The sequence below is a fragment of the Pempheris klunzingeri genome, chromosome 3 (assembly GCF_042242105.1).
Source record: "Pempheris klunzingeri isolate RE-2024b chromosome 3, fPemKlu1.hap1, whole genome shotgun sequence".
NCBI classification, from domain to species: domain Eukaryota; kingdom Metazoa; phylum Chordata; class Actinopteri; order Acropomatiformes; family Pempheridae; genus Pempheris; species Pempheris klunzingeri.
Window position 1 is genome coordinate 5,114,417 of NC_092014.1, and position 15,125 is coordinate 5,129,541.

The 15,125-nt window shown below is 42.6% G+C and overlaps 1 protein-coding gene across 1 annotated transcript; it reads left to right on the top strand.

Annotated features, from left to right (window-relative positions):
- Positions 1-1,216: 1,216 nt before the first annotated feature.
- LOC139199161 (platelet-derived growth factor subunit A-like) lies at positions 1,217-11,159 on the top strand. The gene is made up of 6 exons (XM_070828187.1): positions 1,217-1,385; positions 1,549-1,645; positions 5,183-5,290; positions 5,685-5,878; positions 9,574-9,700; positions 11,076-11,159. The coding sequence occupies exons 1-6, from the start codon at positions 1,323-1,325 to the stop codon at positions 11,084-11,086; spliced, it is 600 nt and encodes a 199-aa protein (XP_070684288.1). The 5' UTR covers positions 1,217-1,322; the 3' UTR covers positions 11,087-11,159.
- The last annotated feature ends 3,966 nt before the right edge of the window (positions 11,160-15,125 follow it).

Below are 15,125 nucleotides of genomic sequence, written 5' to 3' on the forward strand. Positions count from 1 at the left end.
TCACTAATCTTAGTTAGGTGAAAAGGAGATGAAGATAATTTAAGGGAGAATTGGGATGCTGATGTTTAGAGCAACTGATTCACAAATGCTTCAGGTAGGTTATAGATTAGCCTCCACAAAGACAGTTAATCCTCAGTGATGGACACAGATTACAGTTTATCATTATCACCAGTCTATCAGCAATACAATAACCTCCTAAATCCAAATTGGGTTTTTTGCTTTATTTATGAAAAGCAAAGATGAAGCAAATATTAAAGCAGCAAAATTGTGAATATATCCTTCAGTCAGTTAAATTAACAACATTTATCTACAATAATTGTCTCACTTCCTTTCAGTAAATTGAAGTTCCCCCATGGGGATCAATAAAGGATTATCTTGTCTTATCTTAAATTGCTCCTCAAAAGTTGTGCTGAAATTGAGCAGCTCTGATAATCAGAAGTAAAGGATTCTGTGCCGTAGTTTACTGTCTGAGTTAACGTCCTTCACTGTTCTGTGGTCTATTATGCAAAGCGCGCTCGCTGTTTGGTGCCGCGGGGACGCGCACGGATATATCCTGTGACTGAAAGCATCCCGACTTCATTCACCCCGGAGATCACAGGACCACTGGGAGCGAACTAACACCAGCCCCCGCCGGACTGCAGGGCGGAGGGGTGTTTTCTTGTTTCGTTCATTCATTTGTCTTTTCCTCCTCCTCGTGCTCAGGACAGAACTGGTTATTTTCTGGAAGTTTCAATTGAAAAGATTTCACCAATTTGAATGATTCGCCCACTGAAACGTGCCAAAGGTGCCGGGCCGCTGCAGGACGCGCAAATGTGTGATTTTGAACGGATTTTATTGAGGACACAATGATGGATGGTGTTGGATGTTTGAGTGGAACAGAAAGGTTTCCATATGTCCAGTGGACACCTGTTCTTTTGATGGCAAAACGAAGAGCTGCTGGACATCAACGTGACCTCCATTAGGTTTTGATTGTTGAAGAGCTTCAAACTGGACAAAAGGCTGTGCAACTGTGAGCATTTCACTGCGACTTCAAGTCGCTTCAGGGTCACTTATATTATATCGTTTGTTGTTATATTAAATTGGAACTCAGCCACTCTCTCACCTACACTGACAGACTGAACAAGCTCTCCTCTAATCCCACATTTCATTCAGGAATTTAAACATCACATTTAGTTTTAGGCTCGCTCTTCGCTCTGTCATTGAGGTGGTGGCCAGTTTTCCCAAGGGATGTTTCTGGGCTCCCGAGCCCAGGGAGCGACAGCCCGGCTCCTGCAGTGCACCTTCGCCTCGTCCTGGTGCCTCTGCGGCGGATCTGAGAGGAGATGAGAGCTGCGGTGTACCACCTCCTCGCCGGCTGCCTCTGCCTGTTACGCACCGCTGCTGAGGTAAGTGTGCTGTGGTACATTCACTCTGCGTAATTACGCACGACTGTGAACTCAGCCATTTTCAAATAAATGCAACAAGTTGACAGGGACTGAGTTTGCGGATGACTGATACTTGCATGATTTAACGACCCTTACACACCAACAGCCGCTCATCTTCCCACAGGAGTCTCCTCTCCCCCGGGAGCTGCTGGAGCGGCTCTCCCGCAGTGAGATCCGCAGCATCAGCGACCTCCAGCGGCTGCTAGAGATAGACTCCGTAGGTAAAGCGCTTCATTATAATACAACTCAGTCACTCCCACCAGAGCCTGGGAAGGCTTAACTTTGATTTGAACTCTGATCAGCCACCAGTAAACTAGGAATGAGCTGTAGATCTGTAAAGAAAAATGCTTACTGAAAGGTTAATTCCACCTCTTTTACACATTTTGCACCTTCTGCTGCATGATTTTGATTATTCTGTTTCTTTGGAGTCTCCAAACATTATGGACGTGTAATATCAAGCCTTTAGTGTGTGCTCATGGTCCTGGCTGTCCTTCTGTTGCCAAATCTCCTGCTGATGTCCTCAAAGAGTTTTCATTGTCTTCAATCAGGCAACCAGTAAAGTTAAAGAAACGACTTCCACGACCATTTCTTTTTTTCAATTTAAAAGTTGCCATATCAATCAATGTATCTTCTGTTTCCTCTCAAACACTTGACACTCATAGAAAGAAAGCTAAGACTCTCCACCGACAAATCCCCCCCGACCCAGAAACTTGATTTTCACATCTCTGTCTTCCTTTTTATTAAATCTTTCTATGCTGGAACAGCATTTAAGTCCAATGTTGCAACTAAACCTTCTAAGAAAATGTTTTTTGCTTTTGAAAACACCATAAAGATTAAACATTATATCAGTAAAGTAAACAGGCCACAGATGTAAATAACATCAATATTCACCTTGAATAAACACAGTTGATGCCAGTTCTCATCATTCAGGTAATAAATCAGAACTGAGTGAATCAGTGAGGTGAGACAGGAGGAAATAACAGTGACATAACACCAGCTTCATTGCATTTACGCCCTGAGTCAGACTCTAAATTCCTGCCACACAAACTCTCCTCTGCTCTGAACTTCTTGCTGCCCGTGAAAAATACTTGATTCATTTTTTAATGTCCGCTGCTCCGAGCAGTGCCACCATTAATCCTGGCATCATTGAGATGCAAATGTCGAGTGTGACGGCTCCCCGGCTCGGTGGGGGTCAAGTGGCTCACTTCATTATGCTGTTGTCATGCTGCCTATTATTGGTTTGAGAGCAGGGCCCGCTGGAAGGCTGCTGTGTTGCTATGTATAATTCATGCTCAAATTCCTGCATGTCAGGGCGAGAGAGAGAGAGAGAGAGCAAGAGACACAGACGGAGAGAGGAGAGAGAAATGTTGAAGGTGGACTTTGTTGTGTTTTAGACGCACATTGTGTATGTAGACGGGCGTGTGTGCGTGACTGCTTGCACACACACACATGGCAGGGAGCTGTGCATGCGTACAAGAGTGGCGGCTGCACACACACAAAGAAGTGTGAGGGTTGGTATTCAGAATCAAATTAAAACAGTCCTGCCCAGACATCATTTACACTGATTTCCAGGAATCTTTTTCTTTTTTTTTCTCCCCTCTTACACACACACACACACACACATCCCCGTACTTCTATCTTTGTGAGGACACTTTATTAACATAATGCATTCCCTGGACCCTTACTCTAACCTTAACCAACACAACCACATGCCTCACCCTTACACTTACCCTAACCTTAACTTAAGTCTGATTCTAACCTTTACCTTAAGACCAAATCTTAACCTTCAAACGACCATTTGAAGTTGTGAGGACCGGCCAAGATGTCCTCACTTCCCAAAAATGTCCTCACTCTGATGGTGAAAATCGGGTTCTGGTCCTCACTATGTAGGACGGTACAAGAACACACACACACACACACACACACACACACACACACACACAGACACACACACACACACAGACATACACGCAGATGTCACACAAACTCAGCTCAGATTTATTGGCTATGAGTGCTGAAATAGTTTGTTGAAGCTTCAGAACTTCTAGAAACACTAGACTGACTTTCACAGCATCGCTACACATGAACATCAGCTCGGATCTTTCAGCCCGTCATGAGTAAGATTTGATTTGGTTTGTTTCTTTACTGTTAGATACAGTAAAAACCATCGGTCATAAGACAGACTGGATGCATCACTAGAAATGTTGCTTTACAACTTGTCTCCAGATGGGAGGTGAGTTCCTGATTGACTCACTCAAGACACAACATGCAGCGTGACGCTGAAAGGTTTTGATACAACCTGTTAACTGGTTGTGTGACAGCAGCACTCATTCATCAGTTCAGGTTGAGTTTATATAATACTTGAGAGTTTTTAGGACTACAGATTAACATTTCTGGTTTGGCTACTTTGTGAATGCCGCAATCAAACTGTTGAATGCTCATAATATATAATATATAATATTATCAGTCTTCCGTTGTTCTACTTGAGCTTCTGTGGTCGTTTCTAGTTCATGTTTTATGTGTTTTATCATGTTTTATGAACAAGTCTTTGTGTTTTGTGCTTCACTTGGCTGCATGACAATGTCATCAAGTCAAGTTACTCCTACCATTATTCTAGTATCTTCAGAATGAAAAATATGTTAACATAACAGAAATTTCACATCTGTTCCCTCAGCGAGTCTCACTGTGGCAGCCTCACGCTTCCTCAGCTTATGAAAATAATATTTTTAGTACTAATCTTGATTAAATGCCTCTGTTGCACAAACCTTGTGAATGAATGAGCTAAAGATAATTCTCTAGTATAGCAGCACAGATATCTGTGGTGCAGAGTTTCAAGGCACCAGTATACCTCATCAGAGGAGCTCATCCTCCTCCCCACAGACAACGTCCCAATTCCAATAATTTCTGTAACTTTCTAAAACTGTTAATCCAAACTTCACGGCGGCTGCATGCTACGATTGGCCAGCGGTGCCATCTGACGTGGTTGGACCGCATGTTGTTTGAACGCTCTCTTCAAGCATAACCCAGCCCTCATTTGAGCATAAAAACACAAAATCCAACCGTGTGGATGAACAAAAATACATCAAGTCCAGTTGTTCACACCAGCGCGCAGACAGAAGGTCACCTGATTAGTGTCCATGCTTTTATTTAGTTTTTTTACTTCTGGCTGAACAAATCAGCATTTTCTCAGCCGTAGAGTTCTGCTGACACGTGAGTGACCTCAGAGTGAACTGCTGTGTGTGCATCCGTGTCTTTATGCGAATTAGATTTAAAATGTATCTGATACGCTGTCACACACCGTGTTTCTCACTGGCTGCCTTTACATGCAGAGAACTCGGTAACCTGTTGACGGATATAAACATCATAACTCAGTTAGAATAACCTGGTTAAGCCTCTGCTCTGATCAGGAGAGACTTGATAAAGATGTCTGTAATAAACAACTTGCCGCAGCATGTAAACATCCTGGTTTTTTGTTTTTTTTGTCAGTTGTCGGTCAGTCGGTCAGTCATCAAGATGTCTCAGTAACTCAGAACAAATCAGTCTAATAAGAAAATAGCATATAACATTTATTAAGAACATCCATGCTGCCCAGAAGATGAACCTCTTACATGTGGTTTATCCTTCACAGAAGTGCCTTAGTGTGTGTGTGTGTGTGTGTGTGTGTGTGTGTTTGATAGGGATTTGGGAATATTTATGAATGGCGTTCAGTGAATGCATGTGACGTCTGAATGTTGGTGTGTTGTTTTGTCTTCATCCAGAGAACGAGGTGATCGAGGAGACCAAACACAGCTACCACAAGGACTTCTCTCACAGCTTCCCCGACCTGAAGAGAGCACACACACACACCAGACATAGGAGGAGCACTGGTGAGACACACACACACACACACACACACACACATAAACACATTATGCACCATTGGCTAATGTACTTCTACATAAATGGAATGAAATCTGTTTTTGTGTGTAAAAATGCTAACTATTTAATATCCAAACAAATCCTGTGAAGACACCATATATTTTTAGCTTTAAGTTGTGTACAACAGATGTTCTCTTTCAAAATGATCACAGTGACCAAGAAGATGAGAGTTTAATCTAACAGCACATAGATAACAACTAGTCCAAGGTTTCTGAAAGTCCTCTGCAGCGCTAGCGTTCCCACAGGTGGAACAGTGTGTGATTTAAAAAGTGATAATCCAACATTTTAAGCACTTTTCTCTGCTAACTTTCTGAAACCTTTGACCTTGATGTTCCCCTGCAGTGGTGGAGGAGGCCTTGCCGGCGGTGTGTAAGGTGCGGACAGCGATCTATGAGATCCCCAGGAGCCAGGTGGATCCCACCTCAGCCAACTTCATCATCTGGCCGCCCTGCGTCGAGGTCAAGCGCTGCACCGGCTGCTGCAACACCAGCAACATGAGATGTCAGGCGGCTCGCAAACACCACCGCACGGTCAAGGTAGAAAACGTGTGATCGTGTGTCTTTTGATGATGGTGTAACCTTTTCTAAAGAATCTTTTAAGAATGTAATAATTTCTGCACAAAACCATACGGCTACTGTCATACTGAAACCTTCCTATTTGTAATCATCATAAGAGTGGTTGCTGAGGGGGAGGTCCAGTGTCATAACTCAAATCGAAACACGCAGGCTTCAAAGTCAGAGGACTTGACAGGAAACTGATGAGCAGAAATTATAGACCGTTATCTTCTGGACATCTTATGCACAGCCTCCTTTAAAATGATATATTCATGCAATATGACCAATGAACTATTATCGCTCAGTTTTGTGAAAAGCTTTGTGATTTTCATCATACACAGTTCAGACCAACCAGCAATACGGATGATTTTAACAGCTTAAGCTAAAAGTCCATTTCCAGTATAAATCTGAAAAGATATTCTTGTGAAATAAACTGACACAGTGACACAGACAGTAGCTTTGAGTTATGAAAGAAATAAAGAGAAACAAATAAAAAGGCAGCAGAAGAGGCCAAAAATTTTACTTTCTTAACTTTTATTCTCATAATTCCAACAAGTTGGCACATTCGCCACAAACACCGGTAATCACTCTGCAAACATTTTGTGAAAGGCTTCTGTTATTTGTCTTTTAGTGGCACCGAACCTGGACGCACACACAAAACTAATGATGGCACAGAGCATGTAAACACACAACCATTTACTGTAGCTATACACTCTACACCTGCCAAAAACAATTACTCTCCTCAGCTTGACCAGTGTGTGTGGGTGTGTGTGTGTGTGTGTGTGTGTGTGTGTGTGTGTGTGATTGAGAATCTGGCAGTGAGTAAGTTCAGGAACATAATAGCTTCCTTTTGATCTCTGCCAGAGCTGGAAATAAGACTCAGTAAACCCCAATTGGTTCAACTGCCAGCTGGGAGCCGACCCAAGGTGTGTGTGTGTGTGTGTGTGTGTGTGTGTGTGTGCGTGTGTGTGTGAGACAGTTCTGCGCACAGGAAAGGAATCTAATAAGCACTTTTAAATCATACGAACAACATTATTAACCTGATATTGATATTCATTGTGTAAATGTGAGCCTGTGTGTGTACAGTTTGTTGGGTATTAATTGCAGTGGTTGATATATGGACTCATGATTACCATCAGTATTAAGGCCATTCCAATTACTGCTTATCAAAAATGAGTTTTGAAGTGTGTTAAAAGTGCAAAATTAGACAAATTGGGTCTATATGCAAAGATAAAGGTGCATAAACTAAATAAGATTAAAAAAATGAGCGTTCAGAGTGTGGAGAGATTAGAAAAGGTATTTGTGTTTGTTGCCAGAGGTGGAGAGGGAAAAAGCTGAAGAAGAGGAGGAGGAGGAGGAGGAGAGGGTTAGAGTTAGATTCCCTGTGCTTTGGCCTGATGATACCCAATCTGGGATGAAAAAGCCTCGTGCTTTGTCTGCTTACAGAGGAAATCAAAAATAAAGTCACTCACATGTGCCGAGGTCCAGCGTTCAGAGGGCGAACGGCCACAAGATGATCTCACACTCAGCCGGAGGGGAAATGGCAGGGCTGACGTTTAGGTGGTGTGTTCATGTGCTGCTGTCATATCAGGCTGTGACCTCCAGTATGAGAGTGAAGCGGCCGGGATGACAGTCGGCACAAGTCAGAGCAGTTGGACTGACTCTTCAGCTCTGAAGAAAGTTGCTGCCTTTAATGAAGGAGCTCAAGCATCTCTTTGTGTCACTGAGGGTAAGCTGGAGCGTGCGATCAGCAGGTGAACTGATGTGGGTGTTGTTGTGGACCGTGTTGAGGTGTGAGCTGAGCCTGAAGGGAAAGCTCTTCACTGACCAGATGATCTTCGTTCCAACCATCACCTGCTAAAATGTATGCTAATTTTACAGCACGTTTGTTATAGCAAACAGACTTGCTATAATATCAATACACTTACATGAAGCATTCACTTTGTCGGGTATTTAACTAAAACCTCTGTCGCTTCAGTAGCTTAAACTGAACACAGTCCTGCACTTTGAATAATCATCCACAAACCCTCCTCCCTGTGACTGCTGTGTGGCACATATCACACTTATTGGACTGGACAAATGCTGCCAGTGAATGTAATCCATACAGCACGTTTGTTTCCTGAAACTACTTCAAATTGGCAGTATGTAAAACACATCTTGTAGAAGACAGGGTTGAATTTGAGGTATGAAGGTTGAGATCTCAAACACACACCTCACAGGGTGTTGAGGTGCACCTTTTTAGCACCCTCTTGCGAAAAGTGAATCCTGGCCACATGGGTGCTTTTAGCAGCACGTCTCCTCACCTCAGCTGAACCTCCTGAGTCTGCGTCTAGGCTGTGCGGTCTCTTGACTCTGTTCAGACTTGAAGCAGAGATGCTTGTGCAATCAGACCCGGAGCTCCACAGACTTGGCTCCTTGTCCAAAATGTGAGCATCACTATGAAGTGTGTCTCTGTGTGTGCGTCACTGATATTGTATGTTTACAGCCGGGTATGCTGATGCATAAGCTTGTGGATTTCTGTAGAGCTGTAAGAGCGACAAAGGCCTGTTGCTGTTTCAGTAACCAGGTGTTGACATTCAGTGTGATTTGTATTGACCCTTCATTTAATGTCAGTGAAATCAAACCTCCTGGCAGTGTTAGTGCTCTGTTCATTCATCCAAGCAAGAGCACGGACACCATTGTGTCTACACACCTACAGTATATTTCTGTAGCTATAGACGCTCCTACATATGTATGATGACATATAGAGCCACACCTGAACAGTCTACTTCAGGTGTGGCTCTGCTTTTTTCTTGCAGTTTTTAGTAACAAATCAACAAATTCATGTTGTACAGCCAAGCTTTGTTGAAACTTGTTGTAACATGAGGGTTCGTTGAGCTGTGTTTGGATCAATCTTAACAGCAGGATGGAGACGGATAATCAAGCAGCTCCTTACTATTCACTTCGGAGGCCAACTAAAGACGTAGACCAAGGTTTAGTAAATATTTGAAAATGCTAAAATTTAAACCATGCAAACCTAAATATGTAACTATTATAAATACATTTTTGGTAAATTAACTCAAATGCATGAATGAAGTTACCTTCTGAACCTTACACCTACATAAATTCATTTTATGTTTTAGTAAACAAATACGTCAGAGCCAATTTTGGAGAAATTTGAGTTATGAAAGAATTGTACGACTCAATCAGTTTACACACACACACACACACACACACAGAGTAAATAAATGATGCAGTATAATAAGCCCCGCAGCAATCCTGCCTTCATATTATCGTCATAATGTTCCGTTTTATGTGAGGTGTTGATTGAACTTGATGATTGTGTTTAGTTTTAGCTGAGTGTACAATATACAAAATCATTTTGAGTGTTCACTGAACCCCACCTTAGTTACTGTTGCTCTGCCTGCCAAGCTTTCCGTCCTCCTGCGGCACATCAGCAGATCATAACGGGGGGCAAACCAAAGAAGCAGACCGAAGCTGCCTCTCATTTCTTGTCTCCTACCGAGATTTTATTTCCTGAAGTGCCAGCTGCTCACAGATTTAATCAGTTGTAGCCAGTTAGTTAATGAATGTATGATGTAAGAGGAAAACTGTATTTTGCTGCAACATAGCCCTGTTTGACACCTTGGGTGATGCTGGCTATCTGTCTCTTTCTCTCTCTCTCCCTCTCTCTCCAGGTGGCGAAGGTCGAGTACGTGCGGCGGCGGCCCAAGCTGAGGGAGGTGCAGGTGAGGCTGGAGGATCACCTGGAGTGCATGTGCACCAACAAACGCCACATCAGCCCAAACTCAGACACAGACAATGGTGAGCATATAGCTGTGTGTGTGTGTGTGTGTGTGTGTGTGTGTGTGTGTGTGTGTGTGTGTGTGTGTGTGTGTGTGTGTGTGTGTGTGTGTGTGTGTGTGTGTGTGTGTGTGTGTGCGTGAGCTTTGGCTCACTTCTCATGTGAAGGCTGCTCCTGTCTGAATGTGTCTACTGACACAAAAAGGAGCTGATAAGAGATCTGAGGTATTTACTGTTTTTCCTCCTTCCTTGAATTAGCCGTCCCTCAGGGCAACATCATCACCTGCATCACACACACGTACACACAAACACACACACACATATACACACACACACTCTCCTAAACCCCCGCTCCCTATTATTCCAACCTGAACTACAGCCAACTATAACAGTGGAATTGATAAAAACTGCTATTCCCAGTTCCAACATGTACAAATGGAGATGGATATATAAATTATAGTGTGTGTGTGTGTTGTGTTGTGGGGAGGGGGGGGGGGGGGGGGGGGGGGGGGCGATATTTAATGTGTCAACATTCACATTAGCACATACAAACTTGCCTTCTCATTAGAAGTCACAAAACTGTAGCATCCATTAATAGTAATTATTATAATCATTTTTACAGTGAATTTGCCTGTAAATCACACACTGAATGACATCAGACCACTGGAGGTCTTGCAGTTCCAGATCCTGCTGACACACCTACCTGCTGACACCTTTTAAGAGCACTGTAATAAATTGGTAGCTTTATTATTATCTTATATGTGCAAATAAAATAAAATCCATAAAAGACCTTAATGAGCCAGTATTAACTCAGATATACAACAACAATAATCACACCAGCACTTTCTCCGCATAGTTTTTTAAATTTCCATCCGTGCCAACTGCACAAAACTGTGAATATCCAGAAAAATGCGTTACATACAACATGTGGACAAGTGGAGATTAAATGTCCCAACTTAATGCCTTGTCATTCTGTGCCCATGCACCATTGAACATTATAAAATATGCAGCAATATTCTCAGTGGATCTGTCAGATGACGGGTGAGCGTCCCCTGTGATCACAATGGTGATTAGTCAATATGATCTTATAATCTTTTTTCGTGTGACTTTGTAACATCTATCCAGGGATCAGAAATATATAAACATATACAGTAATGTTTATGAATGTGTTAGATAACCCAAAAAGTAATTAATGAGTTACGGCTTCAATAACATAATAAGACATCAAGTGATTTATGTTTGGTCACCAAAGAGAAAACAGTGTGGAGTTCATATTTAAGAAGTGAACGAGTCAAATTGATCACAGTTACAGTTCAGCATAAATATTTAATTTTGCAGAAAGGAAATATGTTGCAGGATGAGTTTCCTCATCTTCCTTCGACTCTTCTCCCACCAGGCATCAGGTGAAGGGAGCTGGACCGATGGAGGAAGAGGATGGCAGGAAGAGGAGGGCGAACTGAACCAGAAAAACAAGGACGAGCTCCTTCAGCCTCCGACTTCCCCACCGTGCCACCTGCCATCACGTGACTGTGAAAGGTTTGATGGAGTGTGTTTTCACTAGTGACCTTTGGGAGGTTTAATGGAGGATAACTGACTGGACCTCTACTGTGCTTTCAAAGGTTTACAAAAGACTGAAAGCAACAAACAAGAAACACGCTGATTGTGTCCTTGCTGTGATTCCTCAATGGAGCGAAGCGGTCAGACGCTGAAAATTCACAACGCTGGCAGAAGCGAGGTGGATTCTGGGATATCGAAGGAATCATTTTTCTGCGTCCTGTTCCTTTTCCAGAGAATAAACCGCTCAGCGACTCAGATTATAAACTGGGTGGAATCCTTTCCAGACACAGGGACTGGGATTAGGTTTTTGTACTCCAAGATTTACTCTTCCTCAGCAAAACACTCATGCACGTATATCCTCTTATTTTTATAACCTCTCATTTTCTATCACTGTCTGTTTCTACTTCTGGTATGTAATCCACATAAAGAATGGAGGGAAAACGTCCTCCTGACATGTTACTGATACTAATAAACTATTTATATGAAAACAAGGTGAGTGTGGTGATCAGAAAACAGCTTCCAGAGAAACAGGTTTTTCACAAAATGCTTGTCAGCCTAAAGGATTTAAGAATTTATATAAAACTGTGTGTGTGTGAGAGAGAGATTATCTGGAGCATCATAATACTGAAGCTAAAACCCCTGAGAATTTGTAACTGAGAGTAGCACACACACACACACACACACACACACACACACACACACACACACACACACACACACATATAAAACCTCGCTAATGGAGAGAATAGATGGACATAGAGACAGACACGTGTATGTCGTTAGCGCGGTGGAACAAACTAAACAGCTAACAGGTGATTTTTCAATGTTGTTACAGAGCAACTGCTATTATTTCAGTCTCAAATTGAGGAAATGACAGTTGACTCAGTAAAGAGGAAGGTAAATGTTTTTCAGGGGTGACCTCATCCCATGACACGCAAACGCCGGGTGACGTGGAGGCGAAGGGAGGTGACCTCATATCAAAACACCTCTCATCTGTCAGCTGCTCGCCCAGTATCCACTCTCATCGGTGTTTGTTGCAATCACTCATTCACAGCGTAACACTCTTGCACTATCCCCTGTAGAGGCACATGTTATGATGATCTGTGGGAATGGTGTTAAAAAAACGTCACACCTGGTGAATATCATAATGTTATCAGTGTCACTGTGAGCATGTTAGCATGCTGATGTTAGCATTTAGCTCAAAGCGCAGGCTTATAGAGCTGCTAACGTGGCTGTAGACTTAGTCTTGTTTGCAAATCTGGCAAATTAGTGAAAGTGACAGAAAAGTAGCATTAATAAATAGCGTTTCCTAGAATTGATAAATGTCAGTGACCTTTCTCAAAGTTAATGTAAGCATGAAACTTTTTCCTTCAGACCAGGTGAAGGATAATGAACAGTAGAAATTCCACTATGTTGGTACAAGCAATACAATTTAGAATCTAAAAGACATATGCAACAAACCCATAAATACTCCTCCAGTCATATATACCCTCCAGTTTTACCATGGTCTGTCAGAGATTTAAATTCATGTAGCACATCCTCAACTTTTTGTGAGAACTTTCTAGAACTGTGGGCCCAGCAACGTTATTCTGTTTAGTTTCCAACATAAACTTTGGCCACAGTTGTAGGTGTTTACACAGGACCCATTATTGCTTTGTTTAATTCTGCAATGGTAAAATCATTTTTATGTAACAACTACTCTGGTTTGGGAAAAACAGCCAATTAGAATATTGCAAAATAAAAAGAAAGCTGTAGGGTTTGTTTTTTTGGCGGTGGAGACATGGTGTTTTCTCTTCGCTCGTCCAAACCTGAAGCCGTGGTGCCGAACCCTGTACACACCAGGCCAATTTCAGCCCCTGCTGACGTCCCACAGACCTGCTGTTTGGACCAGTGTGCTGCGGTTCCACCCAGCATGCGGCTGCCTCAAATGGCTCTTAGTGTTTCAGACATTAAACACTTATTAGGACATGCTTCAACAGCTGACTGCATTTACAACAAACAGAGGACAAAAAAATGTTTGTTGGTTGTGGTGGTGAAAAAGCAGACGAGGCAGACAGTCGGGTGACTTCATGAAAGCTTGAGGTCGCTTTGCATAACTCACTTTGCTGGCATATTGCTCTTGGAGGAGCTGGTGTAACCCATGTGTAGACATTGGCCAAAACTGCAACCAGAGTGGGTAGTTGGTGCAAATACATAAATTTCATAATTGAGTGGTTCTGTTTGAGCTACACAAAGACGACACTGTGCTTGAAGACTTAATGAAAAATGCTGTGGTTTTTGGTTCCTATTTGTCAAATCTGCAGCCTGCATGGCCCATAATGCAGTTTTATCCATTGTGTCTTCAAGAGACAACAAAATACCCCACATGTAGACATACGAAAAGAGAAAGTATTGTGGATATACAGCTTTGAAAACCAGTTGGTTGTGGTAGAAGGGAACAAAGAGAAAGAAGAGACAGATGGGGATAAGACTGTGTGTAACAGGGTTTGAAAGGTGAGAGGGAGGAAATGAAAACAGACAGGATGGAGTACTGTGAGAGTGTGTGTGTGTGTGTGTGTGTGTGTGTGTGTGTGTGTGTGTGTGTGTGTGTGTGCGCGTGTGTCAGTAACAGTGAAAGTGTGTCTTTGTGTGTGAGGGGGGATGAAAGTGGGTTTGTGTGTGTGAAACAGAGAGAAACTCCATCTCTCTAAAGCTCAGTTAAGCAGATTAACAACATGCTAGCTAAAATGCTGAACGCTCCACAGGTCAAGTACAACCTGATATAAGCTGATGGAACTTGGACTCGCTGGCTTCAGCTACAGATCTCAGATCAGATTACCAAACCTCAGTATTCTTACACTCAGCCATAAAGGACCTGAAATCATATCTGATTCTGGGTCAGTGGGTTTTTCTGGATAAACACCTCTAGGTTTCATTGCTGGATATTGATCAACCCTTTGTGTCGCACCCTTTGATTCATGTCACTTCCTTGGCTTGAACCTGCCCTCAGAGAAAAGAACAAGTAGGTACTGACCACAATGGTAGAGGTGAATCAATTCGTCCATTTTGATAATCAAGCAAATATGACAAAGTCACCAAATTGTGTAGTTACAACAATGGCGTCTGTCATGTGATGCCATTGGGCCCAAAAATAATTTTGTCTGCGCACAATCATGGAAAAAGATGCAGCAGTAAAACGAATATGATCCATTTGTTAGCGGAGGACTAAACCAGAAGTTAGGCAGCTCAGCGCAGTATGTTTAATGCAGAACAGGAGGACAATGTTATTGGGACATAACATTGCGTTATGTTTGTTATATATGGATTGAAAGGAAAGAAATGTGGCTCTGATTATGTGTGCAAGCCTCAAGCTTTTCCCCTGCAGCGTTGTTTAACCACAACCACCCATGGTTCTGTTTTTGGGTCGCCACTCCAAATGCTGGGTGACCCCTTAATGAGGGACAGTGTTAAGAACAAGAACTTGGACAAAGTCTCACTGTAACTGTGGTCTGGCAGGAATCTTCATTATGTTGGCAGTGGACAACACGAATAACCAGCAACCAATATTTAAATCTAAGGTCAGTGTTGGCTCAGGATAACATTATTATCAACTCACTGCATCCTCTCCTCCTCCTACTGTCTTTTCACTGCAGTGATGTCAAACTCTTCTTGATTAAAACAAAACTTAAACATCTTTTTTTTTTTTTTTTAATCTTTCCATGGGTCACACAGAGCTGCTTTATGAACATCTTAGAAGATAAACATGTCCACTTCCCACCATCAGGCCTGTTCCCACCACTGGATGCAGCGAGGACCGAGAGCGCTGAGGTTTGGCATCACTGGGTGATGATTTACTGCTGTGTGGTTGAGGCTGATATTTGGTGCTGGATCCTGTGAAGAGGTTAGATTT

Bases quoted from the DNA above. Each gene is read 5' to 3' on its own strand.
- LOC139199161 (XM_070828187.1), top strand. From the start codon at position 1,323: ATGAGAGCTGCGGTGTACCACCTCCTCGCCGGCTGCCTCTGCCTGTTA. The intron at 1,386-1,548 runs GTAAGTGTGCTG...ATCTTCCCACAG, and splicing joins TGTTACGCACCGCTGCTGAG to GAGTCTCCTCTCCCCCGGGA. The intron at 5,879-9,573 runs GTAGAAAACGTG...CTCTCTCTCCAG, and splicing joins AACACCACCGCACGGTCAAG to GTGGCGAAGGTCGAGTACGT.